Source organism: Aegilops tauschii, chromosome 1 (assembly GCF_002575655.3).
Source record: "Aegilops tauschii subsp. strangulata cultivar AL8/78 chromosome 1, Aet v6.0, whole genome shotgun sequence".
In the NCBI taxonomy this organism is placed as follows: Eukaryota; Viridiplantae; Streptophyta; class Magnoliopsida; order Poales; family Poaceae; genus Aegilops; species Aegilops tauschii.
Genome location: NC_053035.3, coordinates 447,168,784 through 447,182,332, shown reverse-complemented (window position 1 = coordinate 447,182,332; position 13,549 = coordinate 447,168,784). Strand labels below are relative to the sequence as shown.

Sequence of the window (13,549 nt, the reverse complement as noted above, 5' to 3'; positions counted from 1 at the left end):
GTTGATCGCGGGCGAGTGGATAGACCATGATGGTAGGCGTGTGCGCAGTGGCCGGCCGGGTCGGTTGGACTAATAAATATCTACGCGTGGGCAGGCGGGATGACTAGACGAAAAAAAATGGAACAACACTATGTGTATTTCTATACGTACACGACGCGGGCGGGCGGGTGGGCGGGCGTTCTCTTTTTCAAATAATGCCCATCGTACCCTTCGTTTTAAAGGGGTATCGGACAATCCTGACCATCCTTGTGTTGGAGGGGGTCTACCGAAGCGGAAGTGAACTTGTAATAGGATTAGTACTCCTACTCGGTTTGTAATAGGGCTAGGTCAGGTGTGGCTTAACTCTTATATATACCTCTTGTACCAGCATAATATTGCACCAACAATTATTCAATACAATTCTATAACCGGTACTGGCCGAGGCCATCGCCGTGATTCCGGACGAGTCGGTGCAGGTTTGCTTGGTGAACATCGGCTCTCGGACACCGTTTATCTCCTCGCTGGCTCTAAGGCCTCTGGAGAACAGGATGTATCCGCAGGTGAACGCCACGCAGGGGCTGGTCCTGATTGACAGACGCAACATGGGCTATACGGGCAACTTCGCAATTAGGTACGTACACATCTTTGCCATGGTAGGTGCAGCGAAAATGATTGTTCTTTTTGGTCTTATTAGGCCTCGTTTGGTTCATAGAAATTTTGTAGGAATTCTATGCATAGGATTTTCAAAAGAATATTTTTTGGAGTCTTTTGATTTGTAGGAGTGGATTTCTATTCCTATGTAGGATAAGATCAATCCTTCATAATTCAAAGAAAAAGTCTAGCATAAATTTAATAGAAAAATTCCTATCCTATGCATTAAATGACATCTTTTTCCTTTTTTTTGAATTTTGGGGGGGGGGGGGGGGGGGGGGGGCTCAAACCCAACATTCAGTACAATGGCACAAATGCCGGGGTGGCAGCAGAGAGAAAGAAAGAGGCAGGGGGCGAACCCCCTCTGCTATGTTACATGCAGTTTTGTTCTACTCACGCAGGGCCAGTAGCCATGCATCAACATGTCCACGATCCGCAGAGCGAAACCGACCGCGCCAGAGGATGGCGTCGTCGCGACAGGCTTTCAAAGTGGCGTTCAGGGACGGCGTTTCCCGCCTGAACACAACCGTGTTCCGCCGCTTCCAGAGGTGCCAGCAGCACAGCTGCACGAACGCATGCGGCGAGGCTGAGCCGACCGCCATGGAGGCGTCGAAGAGGTGCAGGGCACGCACAGAGGCCCCCGAAGTGGAAAGGCGCAGAGAGCACCAGAACGCACGCGCGAAGGGGCAGCCGAAGATCAAGTGATCAGGCGTCTCCAGGCTCGCCCCGCACTCCGGGCACCCGGCGCCCTGGAGCTCGACGATGTGTTTCTTCAGTAGATTGTCCCGAGTGTGGATACGGCCGAGCGTCAGCAGCCAGGCAAAGAACCGAACCCTGGAAGGCGCCGGCGATCTCCAGAGAAAGGCGACGTTCTCCACCACCTCACCGCCCAGGCGGAAGAGCCCATAGGCTGCGCTCGACGCCAGCCGCCCGCCTTCCTGATCGCAAAGGATCAGGCTGCGATGGTCAGCTTCGCCCTCGCCCTCCCCCGCCCGCCCAATGAGTGGGAGCAGGAGGAGGCGTTCCCGGGCGGCAGAAGTGGACAGCCGCGGCACGAGCACCGCATGTAGCCCCAGGTTGCGAACAGCCCAGACCGAGACCTCCGAGCACGTCGCATGCGAGGCCAGTGCCGGGAAGGCACACCGCACATCTTTTTTCTTAGAAGAGTTAAGATACATATCACTTACTATGATTTTTCTATTCTTATGATATTTCTATCCTATGAAATAAAAATGACTTTACAAGGGCATGTATTTTTTTGCCAGGGGTACAAGGGCATGTATAATGATGTTATCTAAGAAGTGTTACGTTGGATATCTTCTGAAGAGGGAAGACAACCAACAAAGGAAGACTTACCATCTCTAATTAATATATGATCTTTTAGCAACAACATGTATCGCCACATATTTTGAAATGTCTAATTATTAGAGATGGTATTAAGAAATAAGGACAACGACCAGCCGACCAACTTTCATCCGGTCGGTACCTAGCCGTCAGATGCGCTCCATTTTCAGCCATATGATCTTTATGTTTCTTCCCCATGGATTTTCCCTTCGTCCAAAAAAACACACACGGAGCGCTCGTTGACTTTGAGCGACAGGCTGCTGCCCCTATTACTCTAATCCATCGGTGGCTCGCCGCGTGTGTCCCGCGACTTTCGGCGCCACGCCTTGCCCCTGCGGTTGCAGCACCATGACCAACATGGCGACGGCCTTGCTGTTCACCATCCCACCGGCCCCAAGGTTGTAGTTCACCACGGCCGCCCTTGTACCCCCGGTGCGACTTGTTCATCTCAGCACTCCACCATGCTGATGGTTGCAGCTTTTCGCCGTCGTCCATAGCTTTCGCCGTCTATGGTTGAAACTTTTTCCGTTGACAGTTGAAGCTTTTTTCGTCACGGGCTGCAGCATTCATGGTTAAAATAAGACAGTCTTATCAATCACTGTACATGCAAAACGTGTGTTGTGGTCAGGTACCCGGACGACCCGTACGACCGAACGTGGTTACCGTGGAGTAACCCGCAGTGGTGGTTGGACATCTCAACAAAGGAGAAGGTCAATGAGAATATCGGCGACCTCCTTCTCCGTGCGCCGTCCGCTGTGATGCAGACTGCCATCACAGCATTTAACGGCTCCAAGTCCAAGACCGTCGAGATGTCATGGGAGACGAGCTGGACCACATGGACCGAAGGCCTGGGTACACTACACTACACATCTCTTGTACTAGTACCACATCTTCACAACTACTACCTCCTTTCTGGTTTATAAGGTTTGCATGTACGTATTTCCAGATTTATAGTTTGACCAACATAAGATGAGTTGTATAGTCTAAAAAGGATTATACCACTAGAAAGTATACGATTTGAAGTTTCTAATGATATATATAACTTGTATTACGTTGATCTATTTGTCAACCTAGAGATACACGCGAACCTTAGAAACCGGAAAGGAGGTAGTATGTACTCAAACGTTCCTACTACAATAATAGCACTAGACACTAACGAGAGCAAGGAATGCCCGTTGTAGATGCATTTCCATCTTGTACACCGTCGAGCTGCAGATCCTGGCCGGCAAAGGCAATGCCGTGCGACAGTTCAACGTCATCGTCAACGACTGGCGGACCAAGCTTCCGCACACGCCTGAGTACCTTCTGGCCGACGCTTTAGCGAACCTTGAACCTCACGAGTGCTTAAGCCGGTACAACATCACCTTGATTGCCACGGCCAACTCGACACTGCCGCCGATCATCAATGCCTTCGAGTATTTCTCCGTCATCTCTACAGCAAACGTCGGCACGGACACTCAGGATGGTAAATAATTATGGCACCTTATTTAATCGATATACTTGAAATCCATGTCGGTTGATCAGTAGACTTTCCTCGAAGCAGATAGACATGCGCGTGTCATCTCTGACTACCACACTTCTTTGTCTTGTTTGTTACCTTGGGGAAAAACGTATCCGCGATCAACACAATCAAGGCTAAGTATCGGATGAAGAAGAATTGGATGGGTGACCCATGCGCTCCGAAAAGTTTTGCGTGGGATGGGTTGACCAGCCGCTATGTTATCTCTGGGCGCCCACGAATCACAAGCACGTAAGTTTGAATTTAACTTGCGGCCACACACAAGGAATCTGTTTAAAAGTGAGGAAAGACACTCATGTCGTCTGAACCATCGCGTCTTCTTACAGAAATATGTCATCGGGCGGTTTGAGTGGTGATATATCATCTTATTTTGATGATCTCAAAGACATCCAATCTTTGTAAGTAGGAAAGTTGTATCCATTTTCATAGTAATTTTCATAGAGAAGAAATTCACATATTTGTATGCTTTGACACCTTATTCCAGGGATCTTTCATACAACAAACTGACAGGATCAATTCCTAATGTTCTTGCACAACTACCCTCTCTTGTGTTGTTGTAAGCAACTTTGAATTATATGCTGTCCTTAATAGCTAATATCTATTTTGCTACCAATGTTCTCATGCCAACACTATTTTGTCTATCTAGAGATTTGACTGGTAACCAGCTTAATGGATCCATCCCCTCCGGGCTTCTAAAGAGAAGTCAAGATGGCACCCTAACTCTAAGGTTAATCCATCATATCTTACATATATCTGCACCGCCATTTAGTTCTCTAGTCGTTGCTTTGATATTTGCCTGGTCAAAATTGCTAATGGTCTCTTGTTTTCGATAGATACAACAAAAACCCAAACCTTTGCATCAACAACAGCTCTTGCCAGCCAACAAAAAGGAAAAACAATTATAAGATTGTCGCTTATGTTGTTGTTCCGATAGTTGCAGTTGCTGTGATTGGAGCACTTTTAGTACTGCTGATTCTCATGATGAGAAAAAAGAAAGGTGAAACACATCAACAACACTACATCAATAGTTCTGCATTACTGCACCAAAGCAAGCAACAATGGGTAATACTAGTTTGGTTCTTGAATTTTGAAGGATCTACAAAGAGCGGCAAACGACAAGACCGCCAACACATGGACAACCACCGATTCACGTACAAGGAACTAGAGACCATAACGGACAACTTCAGGATAGTGCTCGGTCAAGGAGGGTTTGGAACTGTTTATGATGGCTTCTTGCTGGATGGTACCCAAGTTGCAGTCAAGTTGCGGTCTCAATCATCCAGTAAAGATGTAAGAGAGTTCTTGACAGAGGTAAAGTATTATCAACTATAACTACAACATGGTGTATCGACATATTAGTCAACTAAATTTAATAAGCCAATTTTGGAAACTTTGACATTTTTCTTCCTATTCTTGCTCAAGCTTAGACAATAACGAAGATCCATCACAAGAATCTTGTATCATTAGTTGGTTATTGCAAGGATGGGATATATTTGGCTCTTGTCTACGAGCATATGTCTCAAGGAAATCTGGAAGGTAAACTCAGAGATGTTCTAGTCCGTCTGTAAGAAGAGCATATGGTATTTCTGTCTTATGTTACACACTACTAACGTCAGACAAAATTTAACAGGAGAAAACAACAAGGATGTATCCCTAACCTGGAGACAAAGGCTCTGCATCGCACTACAATCCGCACAAGGTATACTTTAATCTGGAGTATGTTCTTCCTTTTGTTATTGCCGATCTCTATGCTTTGCTAGAATTTAACATATGTTGATGTGTGACTGATATATCATCTCTGTCAGATATGATGTGCACGCAGGGCTTGAGTATTTGCACAAGTCATGCAGCCCGCCCTTCGTGCATGGTGATGTGAAGACATCAAACATCCTAATGAATAGAAACCTTGAGGCCAAAGTTGCTGACTTTGGCTTGATGAATGCTTTCAGTAAAGAAGATGATACACATATATCTATCATGCAGGTGATTGGCACAAGAGGCTACCTTGCCCCTGAGTAAACACTGATACCTAACTTATTAATATTTTGGTTGCCTGCTTGCCAACCATTTCGATTAGTATATCTTTGTTGTGACTGACTCAATGAATTGTGATGCAAATGCATCCCATGCTTATTGTATGTACATACACAGGTATGCAGCGGCCCTGCAACTGAATGAAAAGAGCGACATATATAGCTTCGGTGTCGTGTTACTGGAGGTAATCACACGACAACCCACCATCCTTGAATCTATAGAGGTCATCCATATCGTCCAATGGGCACGACTTCACCTTTCGGGAGGCAACATCGAGGAAGTGGTGGATGGCCGAATGCAAGGTGACTTCAATGTGAACGGCATGTGGACAGCCGTGGACCTAGCGCTCAAGTGCACCGAGGATGACGCCGCACAACGACCCACAATGACGGATGTGGCTGCCCAACTGCAATACTGCCTCGAGTTGGAGCGCGACGATCAAACCAGAGGCAATGCTAACAATAACTTCCACATGATGGAAGGTAGCAGTCGCGACCGTGATCTACCGATGATGTAAGGCTAGGCACCATTTCATTTGACATGATTTATGTTATTTGTTGGTAGGGCGTCAACCATGATCATCAGTCATGCACTCTTTGTGCTCTCGGCATCTTGTCAACCCTGACCGAGGGTGTCAATACTACAAGCATGCGAGTATTGCAAGGCAAACAAGTGTTAATCTGGACAAACCATAAATGTGACGATTAGTTAAAAAGCTGATATGAATAACGTTTCTTAAATTCCCAATGTGGAGGGTATGATTACAATTCTCTCATTTCTCATGTGATGATGTACAACTGTTAGTTCAGTGACGACAATGTTTCTTTATCAGAGTGTTGTATGGATATTTTATTTCCAGTAACTTTGAGCCGAGCATGGCTGCGAGATGGCAGAAGATAGGGGATGCAAATGCAAGGATGACAATCCACTAATTGGAGGGGAGTCCTTGATTTGAAATCATAGCATGAGAGCTTAGATGTAGAATGAGCAGTATTTTCTTGTGATGCAAATTACTTGCACACCTGTCACGACCTTGTATATTTATAAGGTAGCTCTGAGCCGGTGTCTTGCACCGTGTGGTAAGAGAATTGATGTCAATATCCACTCAAAAAAGAAGGAAGAGTTTGATACCCTATGCAAGCTGCGCTCAGCGCAGATGCAGCTAGTGACGTGTCATTTCACTCCAACATGGTGTGCAAGCTTTTGTTTTTCCGACTCTTCTCCTATTTCATTTCATTAAAAAAAACCTTCTCCTATTTCATTTTGTCTGGCTGCTCAAAGCACCGACGATCCAATCCACATTCACCAATTGGAATGCAAGTCAACTCTCGGCCCACGTGATCCCTACAATAGGGCAAGACAATGAAATTTTAGGAAGTAACTATAAAAAACCACCACAATTCGGGTTAGGGTTTCAAAAACCTATCACATTATGTTTGACTGATGCCTACTACTGAGGGTAATATGTTGAAAAACACTATACCAGTTTCCACTTTCCACTAGTTACTGGTTCAGCCAAATTTGGTCGCGATTATGACAGGACTGGCCCACCTGTCAGGACTGACGTGGCACAATAGTCAACTCTGTTAGATTGACCATTAAGTTGAGCATTATGACATGCGGGACCCACATGCCAGTCTCGCTAAAAAAAATCCACTAGTCCGTAAGAAATCTGTAGGTCTAGCATTTTGTTTGTGGATTACAATAGGTGACAGGAGATTTCCAGCCAAGGTTAGAGCAGGACCCACCCAGACGTACGGAATCATGCTGGGCATAGAGATGTGCAGCTGACGCGGTTAATCATGGTGGTGTTGACGTGATCAGCTCATCATTAAGCTCGTTCGCTAGTGGGCAGAGTTGGCTTTGCTACCCCTCAATCTAGAATCCTAGGTATAGTTTAAGTCTGACATTGAACGCGTAAAGTCAAATGCACCTTACGCTCCACTACTAACTGCTCTAGCATGTGCAATGGAGCAACCGACGGCGGCAAATCCATGGCTGCTGCTCCTCTGCCTCGCCGCCGTAGCCACCGGCGGCGTACCCCAAGCTCGCGCCCAGCTTGAGAGCAAAGGTATGCTCTCAAAACCTCATGGAAGATCGCGCCCCCTTAATCTCGGCATGCACTACAATGGCCGCGGGCGCGCCATTAATTCATGTGCTTACGTACGTACGTGCCTTGCGACATTGCAGGATTCATAAGCATAGACTGCGGGCTGCCGGGCACGGCGAGCTACGTGGACGCCGGAACAAAGCTGTCATACGTCTCGGACGCCGGCTTCACCGATGACTCTGCCGGCGCCAACCACAACATCTCGGCCAAGTACATCCGGCCGCAGCTCTTGCGGCGCTACCACAATGTGCGCAGCTTCCCCGACGGAGCACGCAACTGCTACACCCTCCGATCCTTGGTGTCGGGTCACAAGTACCTCGTCCGCGCGGCATTCTTGTATGGCGACTACGACGGCCTCGGCAGGCCGCCTATCTTCGACCTCCATCTCGGCGTCAACTACTGGCAGACCGTCAACGTCTCGACGCCGGGCTTGGAGGTGACGGTGGAGGCAATCGTGGTCGTGCCGGACGACTTCGTGCAGGTATGCCTGGTGAACACTCGCGCCGGCACGCCGTTCGTCTCCGCGCTGGAGCTGAGGCCGCTGAAGATGAAGTTCTACCCGCAGGCGAACTTGACGCAGGGTCTCCTCGTAGAACACAGGATGAACCTTGGCCCGGCGGACCAGACCAACATCATCAGGTTAGCAAACCTGCAAAACATCTCGAGTTGTTTAATTTTCTCAGTCTCTTTTCCCAGTTTACCGCTCCAAAGTACACCAATTGGAGAACTGGACAGTCACAAACGCGATTGATTAGCAGGTACCCCGTAGACCCGTACGACCGAGTATGGATCCCTTGGGCCGACCCGAAAGAGTGGACAGAGATATCAACGACGAGGCAGGTGCAGAGCGACGACGACGACTACGAGGTGCCGTCGGCGGTGATGCAGACCGCGGTCACGCCGCTGAACGCCTCCAAGAACCTCGAGATCTCCTGGGACCCCGTGCCTCAGCCTCGCAACCCATCGCCGGGGTACTTCATCGTCATGCACTTCTCGGAGCTGCAGATCCTCCCCAGCAGCGCCGTGCGCCAGTTCTACGTCAGCATCAACGGCATGGCGTTGAACATGACCGCTGCTAAGCTGTACTACCACGGCACCGCTGTCATCTCCAATGTAAAGCCCTACCGATACGACAAATTCAATATCTCTTTGCACGCCACCACTAACTCGACGCTGCCACCGATCATCAACGCCATCGAGTTGTTCTCCGTCATGCCCACCTCCATCCTCGGCACGGACTCCCAGGATGGTACGTACATATACATAGATTATGGAACCACATTGACACATGTACACGAGCTTAGCTGATCTTTAAGAAACTAATTATGCACATCATGCGCGCTACTGAAAAAAATGGGTGCGATTAGTTCCAATTTTTACCCCTTTTACATTTTTTACACAAATTACTCCATTTAACAGTTTTTTTGTCCGGATTACCTCATTTAGCAAGACGTTTGCCGGGTTTTACCCCCATTTAGCAAAAGGTCTTGTTGGTTTTTACCCCATTTAGCGACCATCATGCAGGTCTCTGTCGTGAGGTACACGTGGCATGCCACATCGCAAATTTTCCTTCTAGTGTTATTCAGTGGCTTAGCTGGACATGGTTTTGTTTTCATGATCGCGAGGCATACTTAGGCACCTCCTTCATGTCACACAACTACGTGATAATTGATTCCAACTCATTCCCCTTTATCAGATTTATTTCCAGGTATTGCATCATACTCCTTCCGTACCATATTAGTTATCGCTCAAACGGATGTATCTAACGCTGAAATACGTCTAGATACATCCATTTCAGCGACAACTAATACGGGACGGAGGGAGTACTATACATAGCTCCAGGAGTACTAGACATAGCTCCAGGACACTTTTTCGGCAAAAGAACTGCTAGAGAAACTTTCACTAAATGGGGTAATATGGATGAAAAACTATTAAATGTGGTAATTAGTGTCACAAATACCAAAGTAGAGGTAAAAACTTGAATTTACTCGATTAATTACTTCAGTGTCGGCCACCGTGGCGATCAAGGACAAGTATCATGTGCAGAAGAACTGGATGGGTGACCCATGCATTCCCAAGACTATAGCATGGGAAAGGATGATGTGCAGTTACACAATTGCCAAAACTCCAAGGATCATAAGCATGTGAGTTTTTCAAATCTATAAATTATAGCGACTTATCACCTATATTCGTATGACAAAATCAGGAATTATCATATACATAAGGTTACATCCAGTTAAGCTAATACAATATGTATTTGCTCTGTGTAGAAACCTGTCTTTCAGTGGTCTGAATGGTTATATATCATCTTCTTTCGCGAATCTCAAGGCTCTCCAATACTTGTATGTTCAAAGTTCTGGATCTGTTTTGGTCTTTATTTGGTAGTTTAAAGAGACAAAATATGGTGCATAAACAACAATAAAACTAGTCCATATTTTGCACTTTGTAGGGATCTGTCAAACAACAACTTGACGGGCACAATTCCAGATGCCCTTTCGCAGTTACCCTTGCTGAAATTTTTGTAAGGCTGCACCTACTATCCAATTGTGATTTTTCCTTAAATAGCTCCGACTCATGCAAATAGTATTTTTCTTCTTCAGAGATTTGTCGGGCAATCAACTCAGTGGATCAATTCCCTCTGGATTTCTCAAAAGAATTCAAGATGGCTCCCTAAATCTGAGGTCGTCAGTTTACCCATAAATTCTCTCGATTCCATCTTACATGATGCTTTCATGAATTTGATTACAGTTTGTTAATCTTTTTGGCAGATATGGCAACAACTCGAACCTTTGCACCAACAATAATTCATGTCAGCCTGCTAAGATAAAGAGGAAGCGAGCCATCAAATTTGTTGTCCCTATAGTTGTCACCATGGTGATAGTAGTAGTGGTGCTAACACTCTTTTCCTTGCTGAGACGGAAAAAACGAGGTGAGGCTTTTGCATGAGAACATCAATTATCCAGTATGTTTCTACATTGGACACTACTAATTTAAATCATTATACTCGTCTTGTACCGAAAGGATCAATGAAAAACTGCGTTAAACCACAAAATGAAACAACAAATAATGGGGATACTTCACTTGGACTTGAGACTCGTCAATTTACATACATAGAGATTGAGAGGATAACGAACAACCTTCGACATGTATTGGGTAAGGGGGGGTTCGGTTATGTCTATGACGGCTTCTTGGAGGATGGCACTCAAGTGGCTGTAAAGATACGATCTCAGTCTTCCAATCAAGGTGACAAGGAATTCCTAGCCGAGGTACAATTTATGTAAATGCACTTGCAGTTCTCCTTGTCCTTTTAATCAATTTTGTTTCAAAGTCCCTTTTAATCCAAACTCCCGATGTACATGTAGAATTTCAAGGTAGGCTTAAAATAGTTTCCTCTAATTTTTGTATTTAAATAAGGTTACCAATATAAATTCGTACGGTGAAATGATATTTGTGAAGTCATGCCCTGATCACCGATCATTGCTTGTTTAGGTTCAGATTTTAACACGGATTCATCACAAGAATCTTGTCCCCTTGATTGGTTTCTGCAAGGATGGTGAGCACATGGTACTTGTCTACGAGTTCATGTCGAGGGGAACTTTGCAAGAGCACATTGTAGGTACGCATGTTTTTTTAACTTTACAAGAGCACACTGTAAGGTGATTGGTGGGCCATAATTTGAGCACTTCGTGTTGATATAATGTAATTGATATTCATCTAAATAAATTGTTGTGACCTACATAACTTGAGCACTATGAACTGATATAATTTAACTACTATTCATGTATAGAATCGTTCGAACGACATTTTAGTATTAAATCCACAATGACGATTTGTATACAGGAGGGGACCATAATGCAGTTTGTTTAAGCTGGCGGCAAAGAATCAAAATTGCAGTTGAATCTGCACAAGGTAAGCGCTTAAATGCATAGTTGGCAACTACTTATCCTAAATGTTTGTTTTTGTAATCTTGACTTGTGTGTATGCAGGGCTGGAATACCTGCACAAGGGGTGCAACCCACCCTTGATTCATAGGGATGTGAAGGCCACAAACATCCTATTGAACACAAGGTTCGAGGCCAAGATAGCTGATTTCGGATTGTCCAAGGCTTTCAACCACGACAATGAAACTCAGATATCTACGAATGTTATTGTCGGTACACGAGGATACATGGATCCAGAGTATGTTAATTCCTTCTTCCCTTCTCCAAAATCTTCCTATAATATACCATGGTCTGAGTATTTGGTGGAACGGAAACATTTGCACAGGTACCAGACAACAGGACGGCCAACGACGAAGAATGATGTGTACAGCTTCGGCGTCGTGCTGCTGGTGCTTGTCACGGGGAAGCCACCAACCCTGCACAATCCGCAGGGCATCGGCATCATCGAGTGGGTGCAACAACGGCTAGCAAAGGGCAACATCGAAGGCGTGGTAGATGTGCGCATGCACGGAGACCACGACGTCAATAGTATGTGGAAAGCCGCTGACATTGCGCTCAAGTGCACTGCACAGGCTTCATCACGGCGTCCGAACATGACTGATGTTGTGTTGCAGCTACAGGAGTGCCTCAAACTAGAGGAGGACCACGCCGGTGGCGAAGCCAACAGCAGCTTCTACACTGGCATTTGTAGCAATGACCAGAACTTGAGATATGATGCTTACCCTACTGACCAGTTCACAAATGTGAGCCAGAGCAGCACCCGATTTGAGATGGAGCATAATTTTGGGAGGGTGCCAACAATGGACAATGGTCCTGCTGCTCGATAAGCTAGAATTGTTGGTCTTGTGCCAATTGCAACAGGTAATTTGCGTCAGACTTTTTGTGAGGAATCTCTATGGCCAATGATTCCTTGTGGGGATCTCTGTGTCAAGTGATGTTTGAGTAATTCATTGTATTTCCCATTTCTTGATGTTTGGCTATTTGCAATCTGAATTGCTAAACCTAATTACATATTATGTGTGACCTTGATATTGCTACAGACCGTATATTGCTGTTTTTCTCTTGTACATATAAACTATTAACTTTATCCCTCCTATCTTCTTTCTTACTTTGACAACCACGGGATAAGAGCTAGCTCTATATGGCGAATTACGATAATTCTTCTTTTTCTCGTTCTTCGCCAGCGCTTCTTCTTGTCCACGGACAATCCAAATTTATATATCTTCACCATCTAATTTTTAGGAACAAACTCAACTTTCGACACCAAGCATAAGCATACCACCTTGCAAAAACCAGGAAAGAGCAAATTACATGTAGCATTCAACCGCCCAGACAATTGACATGGGTGCGACTCCAAAGAAAACACTTACCTCCTAAGTGAATGAGTAAACGGATATCTCGCCTGCTTGCGCCTCTTGGGCATGGTCTCAGGTCTCAGCACTCAGCGGCATGTCTTTCTCAACTTCATCGCATGTCTCAACCACATCGTATAGCTGTTGGGGAAGCCCTTAGCTAGGCATCGTCTCAACTGCAAAATGCATGTGTTTCTCATGTGCGCCGTCTCAGCTGCATGTGTGTGTACACTACTCCCTCCGTTCCTAAATATAAGTCCTTTTAGAGATTTCAATATGAACTACATACGAATGTATATAAACATATTTTAGAGTATAGATTCACTCATTTCGCTCTATATGTAGTTCTCTAAAAAGACTTATATTTAGGAACCAAGGGAGTACATCGCATGCCTCAACTACATGCTGTTTATCAAATATCAACTGCGCCATTTACTCATTTTTTCTAGAATATACGTGCACAAACGACTAAGTGCCAGTTCTTTTGTGCGGCTTAAAAAATAAGCTGCCTTTCCCCAGCTTAAAAAATAAGCCGCCCCTGAATTTGTTGAGACTTCTAAATTAGTTACCCCATAACTAGCTTAGAAGTCCCAATGCATAAGAGAGACGGCTTACGGGT

General features: G+C 45.6%; 1 protein-coding gene and 1 pseudogene across 2 annotated transcripts; both read left to right on the top strand.

Annotated features, from left to right (window-relative positions):
• Nucleotides 1-6,611, top strand: part of LOC141025284 (receptor-like protein kinase At3g21340) — a 32,027-nt pseudogene extending 25,416 nt beyond the window's left edge.
• An 860-nt stretch (nucleotides 6,612-7,471) lies between these two features.
• LOC109775972 (probable LRR receptor-like serine/threonine-protein kinase At1g05700) lies at nucleotides 7,472-13,138 on the top strand. Of its 2 annotated transcripts, XM_073500580.1 has the most exons (13): nucleotides 7,472-7,598; nucleotides 7,718-8,276; nucleotides 8,396-8,886; nucleotides 9,643-9,781; nucleotides 9,908-9,979; nucleotides 10,087-10,158; nucleotides 10,238-10,318; nucleotides 10,406-10,566; nucleotides 10,659-10,903; nucleotides 11,127-11,253; nucleotides 11,478-11,546; nucleotides 11,624-11,816; nucleotides 11,904-13,138. In XM_073500580.1, the coding sequence occupies exons 1-13, from the start codon at nucleotides 7,496-7,498 to the stop codon at nucleotides 12,403-12,405; spliced, it is 2,814 nt and encodes a 937-aa protein (XP_073356681.1). In that variant the 5' UTR covers nucleotides 7,472-7,495; the 3' UTR covers nucleotides 12,406-13,138. The 2 variants fall into 2 exon arrangements, with proteins under 2 accessions (XP_073356681.1, XP_073356673.1); XM_073500572.1 differs by having other exon boundaries at nucleotides 11,624-13,138.
• Nucleotides 13,139-13,549: the final 411 nt, after the last annotated feature.